General features: G+C 37.6%; 1 protein-coding gene across 4 annotated transcripts; it reads right to left on the bottom strand.

Annotated features, from left to right (window-relative positions):
• Positions 1 to 949: 949 nt before the first annotated feature.
• On the bottom strand, positions 950 to 13,506 carry LOC141693049 (glutamate synthase [NADH], amyloplastic). 4 transcript variants are annotated; one of them, XM_074498036.1, is made up of 22 exons: positions 12,757 to 13,506; positions 12,351 to 12,470; positions 11,590 to 11,703; positions 11,238 to 11,390; positions 10,840 to 10,940; positions 10,646 to 10,742; positions 10,070 to 10,179; positions 9,390 to 9,493; positions 9,016 to 9,195; positions 8,585 to 8,928; positions 8,417 to 8,487; positions 7,866 to 8,335; positions 6,903 to 7,772; positions 6,353 to 6,507; positions 6,018 to 6,179; positions 4,281 to 5,882; positions 3,577 to 3,792; positions 3,130 to 3,398; positions 2,648 to 2,953; positions 2,243 to 2,510; positions 1,815 to 2,072; positions 950 to 1,632 (listed from the first exon to the last, which is right to left on the bottom strand). In XM_074498036.1, exons 1-22 carry the CDS (start codon positions 13,138 to 13,140, stop codon positions 1,360 to 1,362), a joined length of 6,627 nt encoding a protein of 2,208 aa, XP_074354137.1. In that variant the 5' UTR covers positions 13,141 to 13,506; the 3' UTR covers positions 950 to 1,359. The 4 variants fall into 4 exon arrangements, with proteins under 4 accessions (XP_074354137.1, XP_074354138.1, XP_074354139.1 ...); XM_074498037.1 differs by lacking the exons at positions 10,840 to 10,940; positions 11,238 to 11,390; positions 11,590 to 11,703; positions 12,351 to 12,470; positions 12,757 to 13,506 and adding an exon at positions 10,450 to 10,582 and having other exon boundaries at positions 10,668 to 10,741; XM_074498038.1 differs by lacking the exons at positions 10,646 to 10,742; positions 10,840 to 10,940; positions 11,238 to 11,390; ... (1 more) ...; positions 12,351 to 12,470; positions 12,757 to 13,506 and adding an exon at positions 10,442 to 10,579.
• Positions 13,507 to 14,492: the final 986 nt, after the last annotated feature.

Genomic DNA, 14,492 nt, shown 5'->3' with positions numbered 1-14,492 from the left:
AATTAAAAATCAGAGCAGCGTCCATTCTTTTCCCAATCGCCGAACCGAGTAGGCTCAGGACCTTTAGGACCTCCAATTTCACCTGTCTCTTTATTTATATCCAACTCATCTCCATCATCTTCATCTTCATCGCCTTCACTATCACCGTCGCTGACTTTCTCGTTCACAATCTTCTCGCCGTCGCCGGCGATTTGTTTGTCGTGATGTTGTGGTTCGTGGAGTTTAAGAGATGTGGAAGATATCAATCGCGAGATTTGTGAGGTTACTAACCCTAGTTGTTTAGTTGGTTCCGGTGATGATAATAGACGGCTCAGATTGGGTGGTGAGAATAGACGGCTCGGATTGGTCGCCATTGATTGAATTCTGTTGATGTATTTTGTGGCGGTGCGATTGTGTGTTAAGGCGGAGAGGTTCGTGTTTAAATGCTGATGAGTGCTGCCTAGCGCCGACTTGCTTAGTTGAAGGTCATATTCGTAATTGTACATAAATATATTTGATAAATCAAACCAAACATATCCGTATTCGTATATACTATGGGTTAAAATTATATTTATATATTTGGAAAAAATTGACAAGTGTTTGATTTAAAATTTAATTTTATAAATTTAAGTAAATATTTTCAGATTTTTTTTAAAAAAAAAACAAGACGAGAGTGATTTTCTGTAAAAATTACTTACATTTTCAAATGAAAAACGCTATATTTGATTGCGGAAAAAATAAGGTATTAAAATTTCAAAAAATATTATTTTTGGAGGAAAATCTCTTTTCAGATACTCTCCATATATCTTCAGAATCGTTTAGTTTTATTTTTGTAGATTAAATTTTAAAATATATTTTTCAATCACATTTCTGATTTTGTACATGCAATGAAATTTGACAGTTACCAATTACCAACAAATATAAACATCTTTCAGTTCATCTTACTTGAATCAGAGAAGTATCTTCTAGCTAAACACAACTACAAAAACATGATTTATTAAGATGGGACTTTCTTCCCAAAAACTTCAAATAACAAAATCCAAAAACTTTACATTATTTATTAAGATGGGGCTTTCTTCCCATCCCTTTTCCAACAAGAAAAAGAAAAATAAAGAGGAGATTACACAAAAAGAACAACCTACAAAGGATATGAATGCCTTGAATTACAAAGGACATATTCCCCTCCCTAATCTTAAAATTCTTTTTAGCTTTGAAAGGCTTCCTATTGTTGGTTATCTACAAGAAACAATCTGCAAATCTCCTCTTGCCACAAAACAGCATCTTCAGCTTCATCAACCATCTCCATATTGAAATCATCAAGATATCCTCCCTCATTCGTATATGAAAACCGAAACCCAAAATGATAACTTAAAAGGAAATTTAATTCGTCATTACCGTCTGCTTGTTGCTATCTTGCTGCCTATTGGTGTTACCTTGTAATTCTGAATCGACATTGTTTTCCTCTCTGAGAAGGTACTTGTCGACTTCAGAAGCAGCTTGCCGGCCTTCTGAAATGGCCCATACCACCAGTGACTGACCACGACGACAATCTCCAGCAGCAAACACACCATCTACGCTGGTTGAGAAACGGCCATATTCTGCTTTAAAGTTCGATCTGTTGTCTCGTTCCAACTCCAGTTTGTCCGCTATAGTCTGATCAAAACAAACATCAGAAATATAAGATACATTAACGTAATAAATATTGTTTCTATCCATATTTTAGGTTCTATTTCAAGATGTACGACTAAAAAGAACGGCTGAAGAAAAAACACATGAAAAATGTATTAAGTTATCACAGCAGAGATTGTGATAGATATCAACTCCAGATTGCTTACCGACTCGGGTCCGAGAAAACCCATGGCTAGTAGGACTAGATCAGCCCCAATGATCTCCTCCGAACCCTCAACTTCCTTGAATTGAAATCTTCCACTAGCATCCTTCTCCCATTGTACACGCACTATTTCTAGTCCTTTCACAACCCCATTCTCGTCTCCAATAAACCTCTTAGTCAGTACCTCATAGGACCTGGGGTCTTTTCCAAACTTGGTAGCAGCTTCTTGGTGTCCATAATCAACGCGGAATATGCGAGGCCACTGCAAAGAAATCCAAATGGAAGTAAAAGGCATTAGTAACCCAACAAAGGATATTAGAACTTTCAGTAAACAAGGAAACTTATAAGAAACACCTAAATATATCGCAAGATTAAATCACCAAAGATTAGTATATAGAACTAAGCATCAAGTCTCCAAGGAAAAGGTCGAACCTGTGGCCAGGGATTACCCGGTGCCCTTGTTCTTGGTGGCTCAGGGAGAAGTTCCAAATTAACAATGCTATTGCAACCGTGTCTAATAGATGTCCCTATGCAATCTGTTCCCGTGTCACCTCCCCCAATTACCACAATTTTCTTGCCTTTGGCTGAGATGTAGTTACCATCCTCAAGATTGCTATCAAGCAAGCTTTTAGTATTGGCATGAAGAAACTCCATTGCAAAATGGACTCCTGATAAATCCCTTCCAGGAACAGGAAGGTCCCTGCAAAGAGTTACATACAAGTTCTGAAACTCTTTTCTGATTGAGATACATGTATAAAGACATTTCCAAGCCAAATATGTTCCTTCATATCAACATAATAAAAAACAGGTATGTGTACGCTGGAACTTATTGCTTACCTTGGCTTTGTAGCTCCTACAGCAAGAATAATAGCATCGTTCTCCTCACGAAGTCGATCTAGGGAATAAGAAGGATCTTTGCCAACACTGGCATTGACAACAAAAGTCACTCCTTCTTTCTCCATAAGGTCAACCCGCCTTTGAACAACATCAATTTTATCCGTCTTCATGTTTGGGACTCCATACATCATGAGGCCCCCTACTCGATCGGAACGCTCAAAGACTGTTACAGAATGACCCATTCTATTCAGCTGATCCGCAGCTGCCAAACCAGAAGGGCCACTCCCAACAATGGCAACTTTTTTCCTGTGCCAATAGTAATCATAATCAAATTTCAAATTGATACTTCAGTTGGTAGATGTTCTCAATTTTTTTATTTTTTTTCTTTTAGGGGGTGGAGAGGGATCCTCCTTCATTCTTATATGTCTGGACTTCGATCATTGGCTTTAAAGATAAATGTGGAGCCAAAAAATAACACATACCCTGTTCTCGTGAGTGGAGGTCGTGGCACCATCCACCCTTCCTCAAAGGCCTTGTCAATGATTGAACACTCAATGCTCTTAATAGATACTGGATTTTCAATGATACCAAGCACACAAGAACCCTCACATGGAGCTGGGCACACTCGACCAGTAAACTCTGGAAAATTATTGGTCTCCAGAAGTCGATTGAGTGCTTCACGCCACCTATTTTGGTACACCAACTCATTGAATTCGGGTATTTTATTTCCAAGAGGACATCCCGAATTCTCCTGCAAATATTTTACCATTTTAAAAAAAGGAAAGAAACTTGGTAAATTCTAATACAAAGTCTATGATTTTAAAAAATATTATTGTTTTAACTTTCTGTTGTATAACACTGCATTTGTTGGAAGAACTTTGGGAATAGACAAAACCAAAATATAAGATATGAAAGAGAAGGATTCCTACTTGATGACAAAAAGGAGTGCCACAGTCCATACAGCGAGCAGACTGTGTCTTTATAAGTGGTCCAGGTTTCGTCTCTTCCATAACTTCTTTCCAGTCACCCATCCGAACATTGGGATCCCTGTATGAAACGCCTGCACGCTCATATGCAACAAAACCTCTATGCTTGACAGCATCAGCTACCTCAGATGGCCTGTCTAATACTTTAGCCTTCCCTTCCTGTCAAGTTCACATATACATACAAGTTCAAACAGCCGTTAACTATGTGTTAAATCTACCAACTACTGCTTACTGCTTTTTTTTAAGCCATCTAGTAACTGCTACTTAAATATGTCGTTATTAACCATTCAGGCCTTAAATTGTAACTAAAATATGTAAACATTTCATACATACAGGGATGCGCCAGTAAATACAAATTGAGCTGCTTATTAAATGTTTAATCTAATTTATTCATTTTTCAGAACAGAGGTATTAGTACAGATAATTTTCGTCAAATCTAATCAATGCAGAGCAAATAAATTTATGCTCTTTCTCCCAGAAAAGAAAGAAAAATCCTCAAGCAAAAAAAAAAGGAAATATTCCAAGATGTGTGTCTACGTCATGTGGTCACTAGTAATTACTTGAATATGTTTGCTACAACTACTTTGACCCATATGAGCTTCTTTGAAATTCCTAAATAATAACCAAAATATGACAGAATTTTTTACCTCATCAGCTTTCTCGTTTATGGTTGTAGCAGCCAATTTCTTAAGCTCTTCAAAGGCATCCTTTTCAACTAAATCTGCCTCTTCTTGGTCTTCAGCTTCTTTAGCAGCCTTTTCTGCAGCTCTTTTTGCAATTTCCTCCTTCCTAAGGCTTGCTAGGATTCGTTTGTAATCCCTTGGGAAGACCTTAATAAATGAAGGCAAGAGCTTATCAAAATTCGCAAGCACTTCTTTGGCTAGCTGACTGCCTGTGTGTCTTTGATGTTGTTGTATCATCATTCTAAGAGTTGTGATGTCATCTTCTTCTTCAATACTATCAAGATCAACAAGCTCAGCATTGCATCGAGAACGGAACTTGGAATCCACATCCAAAACATAAGCTATACCACCACTCATGCCAGCTGCAAAATTGCGCCCAGTTTTCCCAAGCACAACAACAGTCCCGCCAGTCATATACTCACAACCGTGATCACCAACACCTTCTACAACTGCTTTAGCACCCGAATTACGTACACAGAATCGTTCAGCAGCCATGCCATTAAAGTAAGCTTCTCCATTAGTTGCACCATAAAGAGCAACGTTTCCGATTATGATGTTTGCTTTTGGGTCAAAGTTGCTTCCCTTTGGAGGGTACACAACAATCTTGCCACCAGACAATCCCTTCCCCACATAGTCATTGCTGTCACCTTCAAGCTCCAACATGATTCCAGAGCAGAGAAAAGCTCCAAGGCTCTGACCAGCACTTCCATTGAGTTTAACGTGGATGGTATCTGCAGGTAGTCCGACATTGTGGTAGCGCTTTGTCACTTCATGGCTTAACATTGTTCCGACTGCCCGATTTGTATTGCAAATAGGGGTCTCCATGTATACAGGAAGACCTTTTGACAAAGCTGGTGTAGACAATGATATTAATTTCTGATCCAGAGCCATATCTAGGCCATGGTCTTGTTTCTCTACACAATACTGTGCAGCTTCTGGACGAATGTCAGCAGCCGGTCTAAGTAACAAAGAGAGATCAATAGTCTTAAGCTTCTCATTGTTCTTGATCAAATCTTTATCCATTTCAAGCAAGTCAGAGCGACCAACCATTTCATTGATTGTTCTTAATCCAAGCTGAGACATAATTTCCCGTAATTCTTCTGCTATCATGAAGAAGAAGTTAATGACATGTTCAGGTTCTCCGGCAAATTTTTCTCTAAGAACTGGATCTTGTGTTGCAATGCCAACTGGGCAAGTATTTTTGTGGCACTTCCGCATCATAATGCAGCCAAGAGTTATTAGAGGAGCAGTGCTGAAACCAAATTCCTCTGCACCAAGAAGTGCAGCCATGGCCACATCTCTTCCAGTTTTTAGTTGGCCGTCCGTCTGGAGAACTGTTCGTCCACGAAGATCGTTAGCAACAAGGGTTTGATGGGTCTCTGCAAGACCAAGTTCCCACGGAAGCCCAGCACTCTTGATACCAGTCCATCGAGAAGCCCCTGTGCCTCCATCATGTCCGGAGATTAAGATATGGTCAGCGTGCCCCTTTACAACACCACTAGCAATTACTCCAACCCCAGCTTCGGAAACCAATTTCACGCTCACTCTGGCCGCTGGATTAGCATTCTGTATTACAATCAGAAAAACAAAATTACACAGGGCCGATGGTCTGTAATAATAAATAAGGCTCCAGTTCTATAAATTATATCAGAAACAGAAATTTGCAATTAACAGTATCAAGAAAGTGTACAGTTCACTTACCTTCAGATCATAAATCAGTTGCGCAAGATCTTCTATGGAATAGATGTCATGATGGGGAGGAGGGCTTATTAATCCCACCCCTGCGGTAGAATTTCGGGTGATTGCAATATCACCAATAACCTTGTGGCCAGGAAGTTCACCTCCTTCACCAGGCTTTGCTCCCTGTGACACAAAAATCCAAAGTTACAAACAATCAAAATGGCAAGGAGTAAACAAAACAGGTCAAACTTAATGCCAGATGTTACGTGCAGTCAAAGATGAACAGCACCTCTAACCAAGAGATGATCCAACATCTACCTAATTAACATATATGTAACAAACAAGTTAAATCATACCTGAGCCATTTTTATCTGAAGCTCATCAGCATTAGTTAAGTAATAACTGGAAACTCCAAATCTCCCACTTGCAACCTGCTTGATTGCACTCCTCTTAGGATTCATCGACCCATCTGAAAGAGGTTCCATGCGGGAGGGATTTTCACCGCCCTCGCCTACAAGAATAGTTTCCATAATTTAGTACTGAGGAGTAAATTGTGTCTGCAACTACTAAAACATTATGTAAAGCATAAACCGGAAGTTGGTGGACATTTCAATTTTAAAAGTCAATGACTTGAGCAATGAGATCCAACAATTTGTTTTGGTAATCAACAAAAATGTAAAAAAAATATTCAAAACCAGAAAGAGGATAAAATCATCCTTAAACAAGTCAGGGAATCAAGGAGCAAATAGACGTAAAAGCACATATTAGATGTTGCATTAACTGCAAATGCCACTTCTTATGAGCAGATCAAACTCAAAACTTGTATATGGTTGATGAGGAGTTGACCAAACTATGCTAGTAATTACAAAGCTTCAATAGATGTAACAAGTTAAATTGACAACAAACCTGTATTCGACTTTCCTCCAATCGTATTCATTGCTATAGCAAGGGTTGTGTGAGCCTCCAGTGAAATAGATCCATAACTCATGGCTCCTGTACAGAACCTCTTCACAATTTCACTGGCGGGCTCTACTTCCTCCAAAGGAATCTTCACAGCCGCCTCCTTGAACTTTAAAAGTCCCCGCAGATTACAGGATTTATTCAGTTCCTGGATGCGCTTGGAGTACTCCTTGTACGCAGCCACACTATTCCCTCTGGTTGCCTCTTGCAGCTTCGATATGGCAAGAGGATCGTTAAGATGAATCTCACCACCTTTTCTCCAATGATAGTCCCCTGGATTTGGAAGTGCCACCGCCTCCGCACTTGTGGGAGGTAATGCTCGTGATGGAAATGCAATATTATGCAAATGAAGTGCATCGTGAGCAAGTGCCTCAAATGTAGCACCCTCTACTCTACTAGGAGTTCCAGCAAAGCACCTATCCATCACTTCAGATGAAAGGCCAACAGCCTCAAAAATTTGAGCACCCTTGTATGAGGCTAGTGTCGAAATACCCATTTTAGCCAGGACTTTCATCATTCCATACTGACTTGCCTTGTAATACTTCTTGACTAGCTCTTCCTTTGAGTGGAATTCACCACTAGATTTAGGTGGGATCTTACCATCAACCTGAAGTCTCCAGATGGCCTCTACAGCCAAATATGGGCAGATGCCATCTGCACCAAATCCAACCAGTGTACAGAAATGGTGCACTTCCCGGGGTTCGGCAGATTCCACAATCAACGCTACACGAGTACGCTCTAGTTTTTTAACTAGATGTTGATGGACAGCACCAACAGCCAAGAGTGAGCTGACAGCAACTCGGTTCGATGAAAATGCTGCAATGTAACAAGTTCACATATTATTAACGATATGAAACTGAAACAATTAATTTCCTAATGGTCTTGCTCTAAAAATGGGGGAACATTTACCTCGGTCAGAAAGGACAAGAGTAGTGTAACCCTCCTTAATTGCATTATGTGCTTCCAAACATATCCTATCTAATGTCTCCTCCAATCCATTTCCGCCACGTTCCTTTGAATATGTAATATCTAATACTTTGCTGCGCCAACCTCTGTAGTTCATTTTCTTCATTGCTTGCATTTCATCAATGGATAGAAGAGGGCCTTTCAATGATAGACGGTGACATTGTTCTTCAGTGGTCTCTGTGAGATCCCCTTCTGGACCAACCATGCACTCCATAGATGTAACTATCTTCTCGCGTATAGGATCAATAGGAGGATTCGTAACCTGAGCAAACATTTGCTTAAAATACTCAAAAATGAGTTTCTCCCTGTTTGACATCACAGCCAAGGGAGCATCATTCCCCATTGATCCAAGGGCTTCGACACCATCTTTGGCCATTGGTAGAAGCAGCATCTCTAAAGATTCAATAGTATAACTGCATGATAATATATGGAGACATTTAATTTAGACCCAGAAGGAGAGAGCGTAGGAAACAGGACAAAAAGTAAATACATACCCAAAAGCCTTTAGGGGAGCCAGTAAGCCACGCATACCCATATTTTCCATGTTGTCATCATTAATTGATGCCTAAGAAGCACAACAGTTAAAGTAACACTCAAATTTCGGAACAACAAAATATCATGAATTTAAAAATTGGTAACAGGGAAACAGTAAGACAACATACTTGCACAACTCCTGCTATGGGTGGAGACGCCCTGTCAGACTCACGAACAGATTCGACAATGTTTTTAAGAGTTATCTTTTGCTTTTCAAGCCACTTCCCATAAGGTCGTGCTTTTGAGTACTGCTGCTTTAATGCTTCATCATCTACAACAACATGCTTCTCGAAATCCACAAGAAGCATCATTCCAGGATTCAATCTCCCTTTCCTAGATACATCCTCTGGTGGAATATCAACCACCCCAACTTCACTTGCCATTATAACTCGTCCGCTGTGAGTAACGTAAAACCGGCCAGGACGCAATCCATTTCGGTCCAATGTAGCTCCAAGATAACGACCATCAGTAACTGCAAGTAATTTCAAGTTAGCACATAAACCATTTAATGTTTACATAAATAGTAGATCTCTCATCCATATCATTCAATCCCTCTTACATGATATTAGAGCTGGACCATCCCACGGTTCCATGAGGGCTGAAAAATATTCATACAAATCCTTCCTTTCAGGATCCATATTTTTGTCATTCTGCCAAGCTTCAGGGATCATCATCATTATAGCTTCTGGGAGACTTCTTCCGGCTCGTACTAAAAGCTCAAGGACACCATCAAAAGATCCTGAAGATGAAGAACAATGTCAAACAACTAAATCAACAAAAGCTTTTACCAAGATAAATCTTCATCCTGTTTCAGTACGCAAGTTGCCATGCATTTTTGCGCCTCCATTGGTTTACATATTAGTGGTTTGGGGGTGGGGGTGTATAGAGTATCTAGACAAGAGAGCTTATTGGAAAATGAGAACACACTCTAACCTGAATCAGAAGAGCTCGCATCTACAATTGGTAGAAGTTTCTTCATCTCGTTCTTTGACAATCGAAGCTCCCTGCACTTGAGGAGACCTTCTCGAGCCTTCATCCTGTATGAATTACCAAGAAAGGGTGATATTTACGTGTCGGACTGTCGGGGATTAACATATAGATAGTAAACATCAGATCAGCTCATCACTAAGTTCAAGTACTAAGTGCAAGAAAAGAAGAAATGATGATCTACTGACATAATCAGACAATTAAGTAACTAAAATCCACAAAGATGCATGGAAGAACACATACTAGAGTATAAGGTACTCTTAAGCCAACAATCATTGACCATGAATAAGAATGTGATTTCATTCAATGGTGATCAACATTTCAACAAATAAGGACAAGGACATTGAAGAGACACAATTTCCAAAATATATTTCAGATTTCAGATTAAACAAATGTTTGAATGTTAAGCTGCTTGGATCAATTAGTTGCATGAAATAATCAGAACTGAAACTTCTCAAAGCACTGGGCAATTTCAATTTGTACTTTTAAGAAGTTTTGAACTAATAATGCAACAGACTAAACCATAACCTTGAAAGGAACAAGATTAACTGATGAGCCACTACATCACATTCAACCGCTACACAAAAGACTTCAGAATGCAAATGGTATTAGTTTCTAGAATTTACCAGTTGACATTTCCACGAAGCGTGTTGATTTCTCCATTATGTCCCAAAACACGCATAGGCTGAGCACGATCCCAACTTGGAAACGTATTCGTTGAAAACCGTGAATGAACCTGCACGAATAGCAAAAAAACAACTAATTCTACGCCGTTTTCCATAATGTAGAAAATATTTCTCCAAATTGATTGTGTTTGGGGTACTATAGTATAAGATTTACTCTGCCACCGTAAGAAATTTGTGGAGCCTATTCTACCTAACCTGAGAAAATTACTTTCCACCACTCAATATTAAACTTGGTTCCTCTACAACTGACCATATACAACATTGCAGCTAGATTCTGCAAACATGATTTACTTCATAATGGAGGTACCTTACCAACTCACCCAAAGAATCAATCCCGCATCCAAATTCATATATCAAGGGAGTGAAGAACTTAAGAGATCATTCATACTTCAATAATGCCTCAGAAGTCATTCCTCAACCTTGCATCTCTTCAGTTAGCAGGTTGGTCCCATGCTGTTCGTTGGTGAAGTATGCAGTCAGTGGCAAAAAATACAAGTGAATAGAGAAAATATTTACCAGGGCCATGTAGCTCGTAAACCTTTGATTGCCAAGATCCGAATAATAATATTCCTTCAACTGATTGGGCTTCAACTGACCTTTGTAGACAACAGTTCTGCGAAAAAAGACAGAAGAACCCGTCAGCACTCCAGCAACGTAAATGCATCATAAAGAATTCAACTGCACAATTAATAGGTCTAATGAAAGCATGCCTCGAGGATAGAGAACATATATAGAAGTCCTTCACACTGCCATGTTGGAGATTCAAAGCCGCTCGTATAGCTACCATCGAAACTCTCCTTAATATGTACAGCTGTGCGAACAAAATAGGTACAATAACATGTTCAGTAAAATGACATAATTAACAAATGTTGGAAAACCTTGATTGTGCAACTTACACACACATCAATAAAGGCCAGTGGTTTGCCGTTGTCAATTAAATGTCAAATAGGAATAAATTAATTTCAACAAAGTAATTTTAATCCTTTATATAAAACATCACTCATATTCAAGAGGCATATAGATTGAGCAATTTAAATTTTGCATCACAAATATAAGGAAATAGAATAAATTGCATTACAGATAGTAGAACCATGTAAACAGAAAATACCTGTTGCTCAAAATCAGCCTCGGACCTAGGTGTAGGAGTAAGAAACACTTGTTCAATGACAGGTTCCGTTTGTAAAGTAGACGGACCCAATCCAGAGTTATCGGTTGGGACAGTGCGCCAGCCAAGAACAGTATGTCCAAGTGACTCGGCAACCTATAGGGACAGCAAGGAATTTAGACAATCCACGGCAATAAACCATGACAAAAGAAGGAAGTAATCTAAATGCAGAAATATGAACTTAAACCTCAACTCAATAATGATTTAACGGATTGTAACTAGATTCTCTGAAACACAATAATCAAAACGGAACTACAACTTCCCAATGCACAAACGTAAGCAATAACGGCAGTACCTTCGTAAATACAATTTTGCTTTGCTCCCTTCTACTTTCAGACGTAGGCAAGAAGAACATGCCGACTGCGTACTCTCCAAATGGCGGCAATTCAAAGCCAACATCTTTAGCAACCTGATACAGAGTTAACCAATCATACTCACTTTAAAGTTCAAACAATCCAGCCTTAAAATACCAATAAATTATCTAGTTACTAACTGCTACTAGTTGTACAAAGAAAATGATTATTCTAGACTCAACCCCTTTTAGCTTTAGTTGTCTTTTTTAAATACCTCCATCTTGGTGACGGATTATGATTATAAAAAAAAAGTGCTAAAAGAAAATTTTAAAAATAATCAAAACACAACAATTCAAATATATCCATATGTAAACACTCACATATTTGCTTAACTGCTTAAACAGATGACCCATAAGTCATAACCAAACAAACAACAGCCTGATCCAATTTAAATATTTATTTTGACAAAACCATTTTGTTTTATTGAAGTAAAACAAAGCAAAATCAGGTCCATGTTTGTATAGTTAAGGTCACTTCATAGATTAAAACAAGATACACAAACATAAAGAATTTTACAGCTTAGAATCCACATGTATGATATTAACTTGGCAAACAAACAAAGAACCTGTTCTAATCACATACACAAAACAAAGAATCACTAAAAAACAAGTGTCATTATTTTTGGGACACAAATGATTTGTATCTACATATAAGCCTCAATTATATAGATATAATCATATAAATAGATAGATTAGATCTATACCTCCTTGTAAAAGTCATGAGGAAGACCAACAAGAATCCCAGCACCATCACCAGTATTAGCTTCACAACCACATGCACCTCTATGTGCCATGCGTACCAACATCTCTATTGCATCTGTTACCTACATCAACAAACCAATCCAATCCAAACCATAAATCATAAAATCTCAACTACCCAAAATCTAAAAACATACAAGCATATACACTTGCAACCAAAAAGATCTTATTTTTATACCCGGAACAATAAAATCTTAACTACCCAAAATCTGTCTACACATAAAAATACACACAACCAAAGAGATCAAAAAATTTTACCCAAAATCATAAAATCTTAACGACCCAAAATCTGTCAGCACATAAAAATACACACACAACATATACACAATCAAAAAGGATCAAATTTCATACCGTTTTACGGCTGCTTTCACCAGATAACTCAGCAACAAAACCAACCCCACAAGAGTCTTTATCAAAAGCTGAATCATATAACCCAAGTGGCTTATCAGGCACTTGAGACATTGAAGATTTCACAACCACTTTAAGCTTTGGAGCTCTTCCGGGTCCATCTGATTGCCAAAGATGGTGCCTTTCTTGACCCGACCCACGTACTCTGGTTCCATAAAACCTGTTTTTCTCCAAAACAAACCCCGAAAATGTTGATTTTGCTTTGGTTTTCACACCCACACGGCTCGAAACATTCAATTGGGGGTTCACAACAGTCTTGGTTTTAGTGATTGAACACAAATTCGAGGTGGGTTTTGGTTGAAAAATTGAGTTTTGAGCCACAGACATTGTAATTCCTCAAAAAGATTCAATCCTTGACCAAAAAGATCAAATTTTTAAACTAAATCTTTCTTATGTTGTTGAAATTACAATTAATATTTAAATGGGTCGGCTAAAAATCAGATCTTCTTCACGGGTTTGGGGTGAATCAGAATGTCAGAGATGATTGAAGATGGAGAGAGATAAGATCTGGTACTTATCTGTAAAAGCAAACAACACAATAAGAAATCTTGAATTTTAAAGACTTATATATAATTGTATGTATATGTAGAGAGAGAAAATGATGTAAACAAGAAGAGAGGAAATCAAGAAGCAGGGGGCGTTGGTATGGCCGACAATTCTATCTCCCTCTCTCTAGACTGACTCTCGCCGAGGTAGCTCATACTAGCATTTTATTTATAGAGAAAATTGTGTTAGTAGGTGAGGACTCTTGGTGCGTGTGTAACACACACATTTGGTTAAATATTTACTGCAATCTTATTTTGTTGGTAAACTTTTTTCATGTGTAATTTTTGAGTATCTTATTTATGTTTTATATTTTAATTTAGATTATATTATTCTTTATACACAGAAAGGTTTCGTTAAAGAGTAAATAACTAAAAATTACATAGAACTCATTATTCAAATTTGTTTTATATTTAACGAAAGGGGCAATCAAGACATGTGCCCTTATAAAAATAAAAAATTAACAATTTTTTATAAAAAAAATTAAGATATAAGCATGTATATTTTATAAAATATCCTCATAAAAGAAGTTAAATTCCCGTTTAATACTAGTAAATCTTTTATAATTTAAATTATATTTAATTTTATTTATAGTTATATGGTCATAAGTTGGAGATAAAATGTTTGAAATACTAATTTTTAATATTTTAATATTAAAAATTTGAAAAAGATGAAAAAAAGTCAAAAAATAATAACTTCAAATTCGTTCTACTGACTCTTAACATATTTATTATGTACATAAAATCTCCATAAAAGTTAAAGTTTGAATCCGCCACTGTATTTTAACCGTATATTAAAAACAAGGGAAAATAAAAAGATTGTGTAATATTAAGAAATAGTAATTTGAGCAAATTGATAAATATGTTATATAATATTATTTAAAAATGAAATTTTGATTTTTAAAATAGAAAAGAGAGAACAGACGACTTTTATCAAATTTCAGAATCACTACAAATATCTTGAAACAGAATTAGGAGTCTAATTTAAGAGATTAACTACACTGTAAATGCCTTTCAGGTGAATGGCGTGTGACCAGAACACACCTACCCCCTGGTGAACTGTTAGTGTTACTATAGAAAGTCCTTCATTTCTAAAAAGAAATTCTTAATTAGAAATTAAAACCCGGTTAATGTGGT

Source organism: Apium graveolens, chromosome 10, assembly GCF_009905375.1.
Source record: "Apium graveolens cultivar Ventura chromosome 10, ASM990537v1, whole genome shotgun sequence".
NCBI lineage: Eukaryota > Viridiplantae > Streptophyta > Magnoliopsida > Apiales > Apiaceae > Apium > Apium graveolens.
Note: the sequence above shows the minus strand (reverse complement) of the source record. Positions and strands in the feature narration are given on the sequence as shown.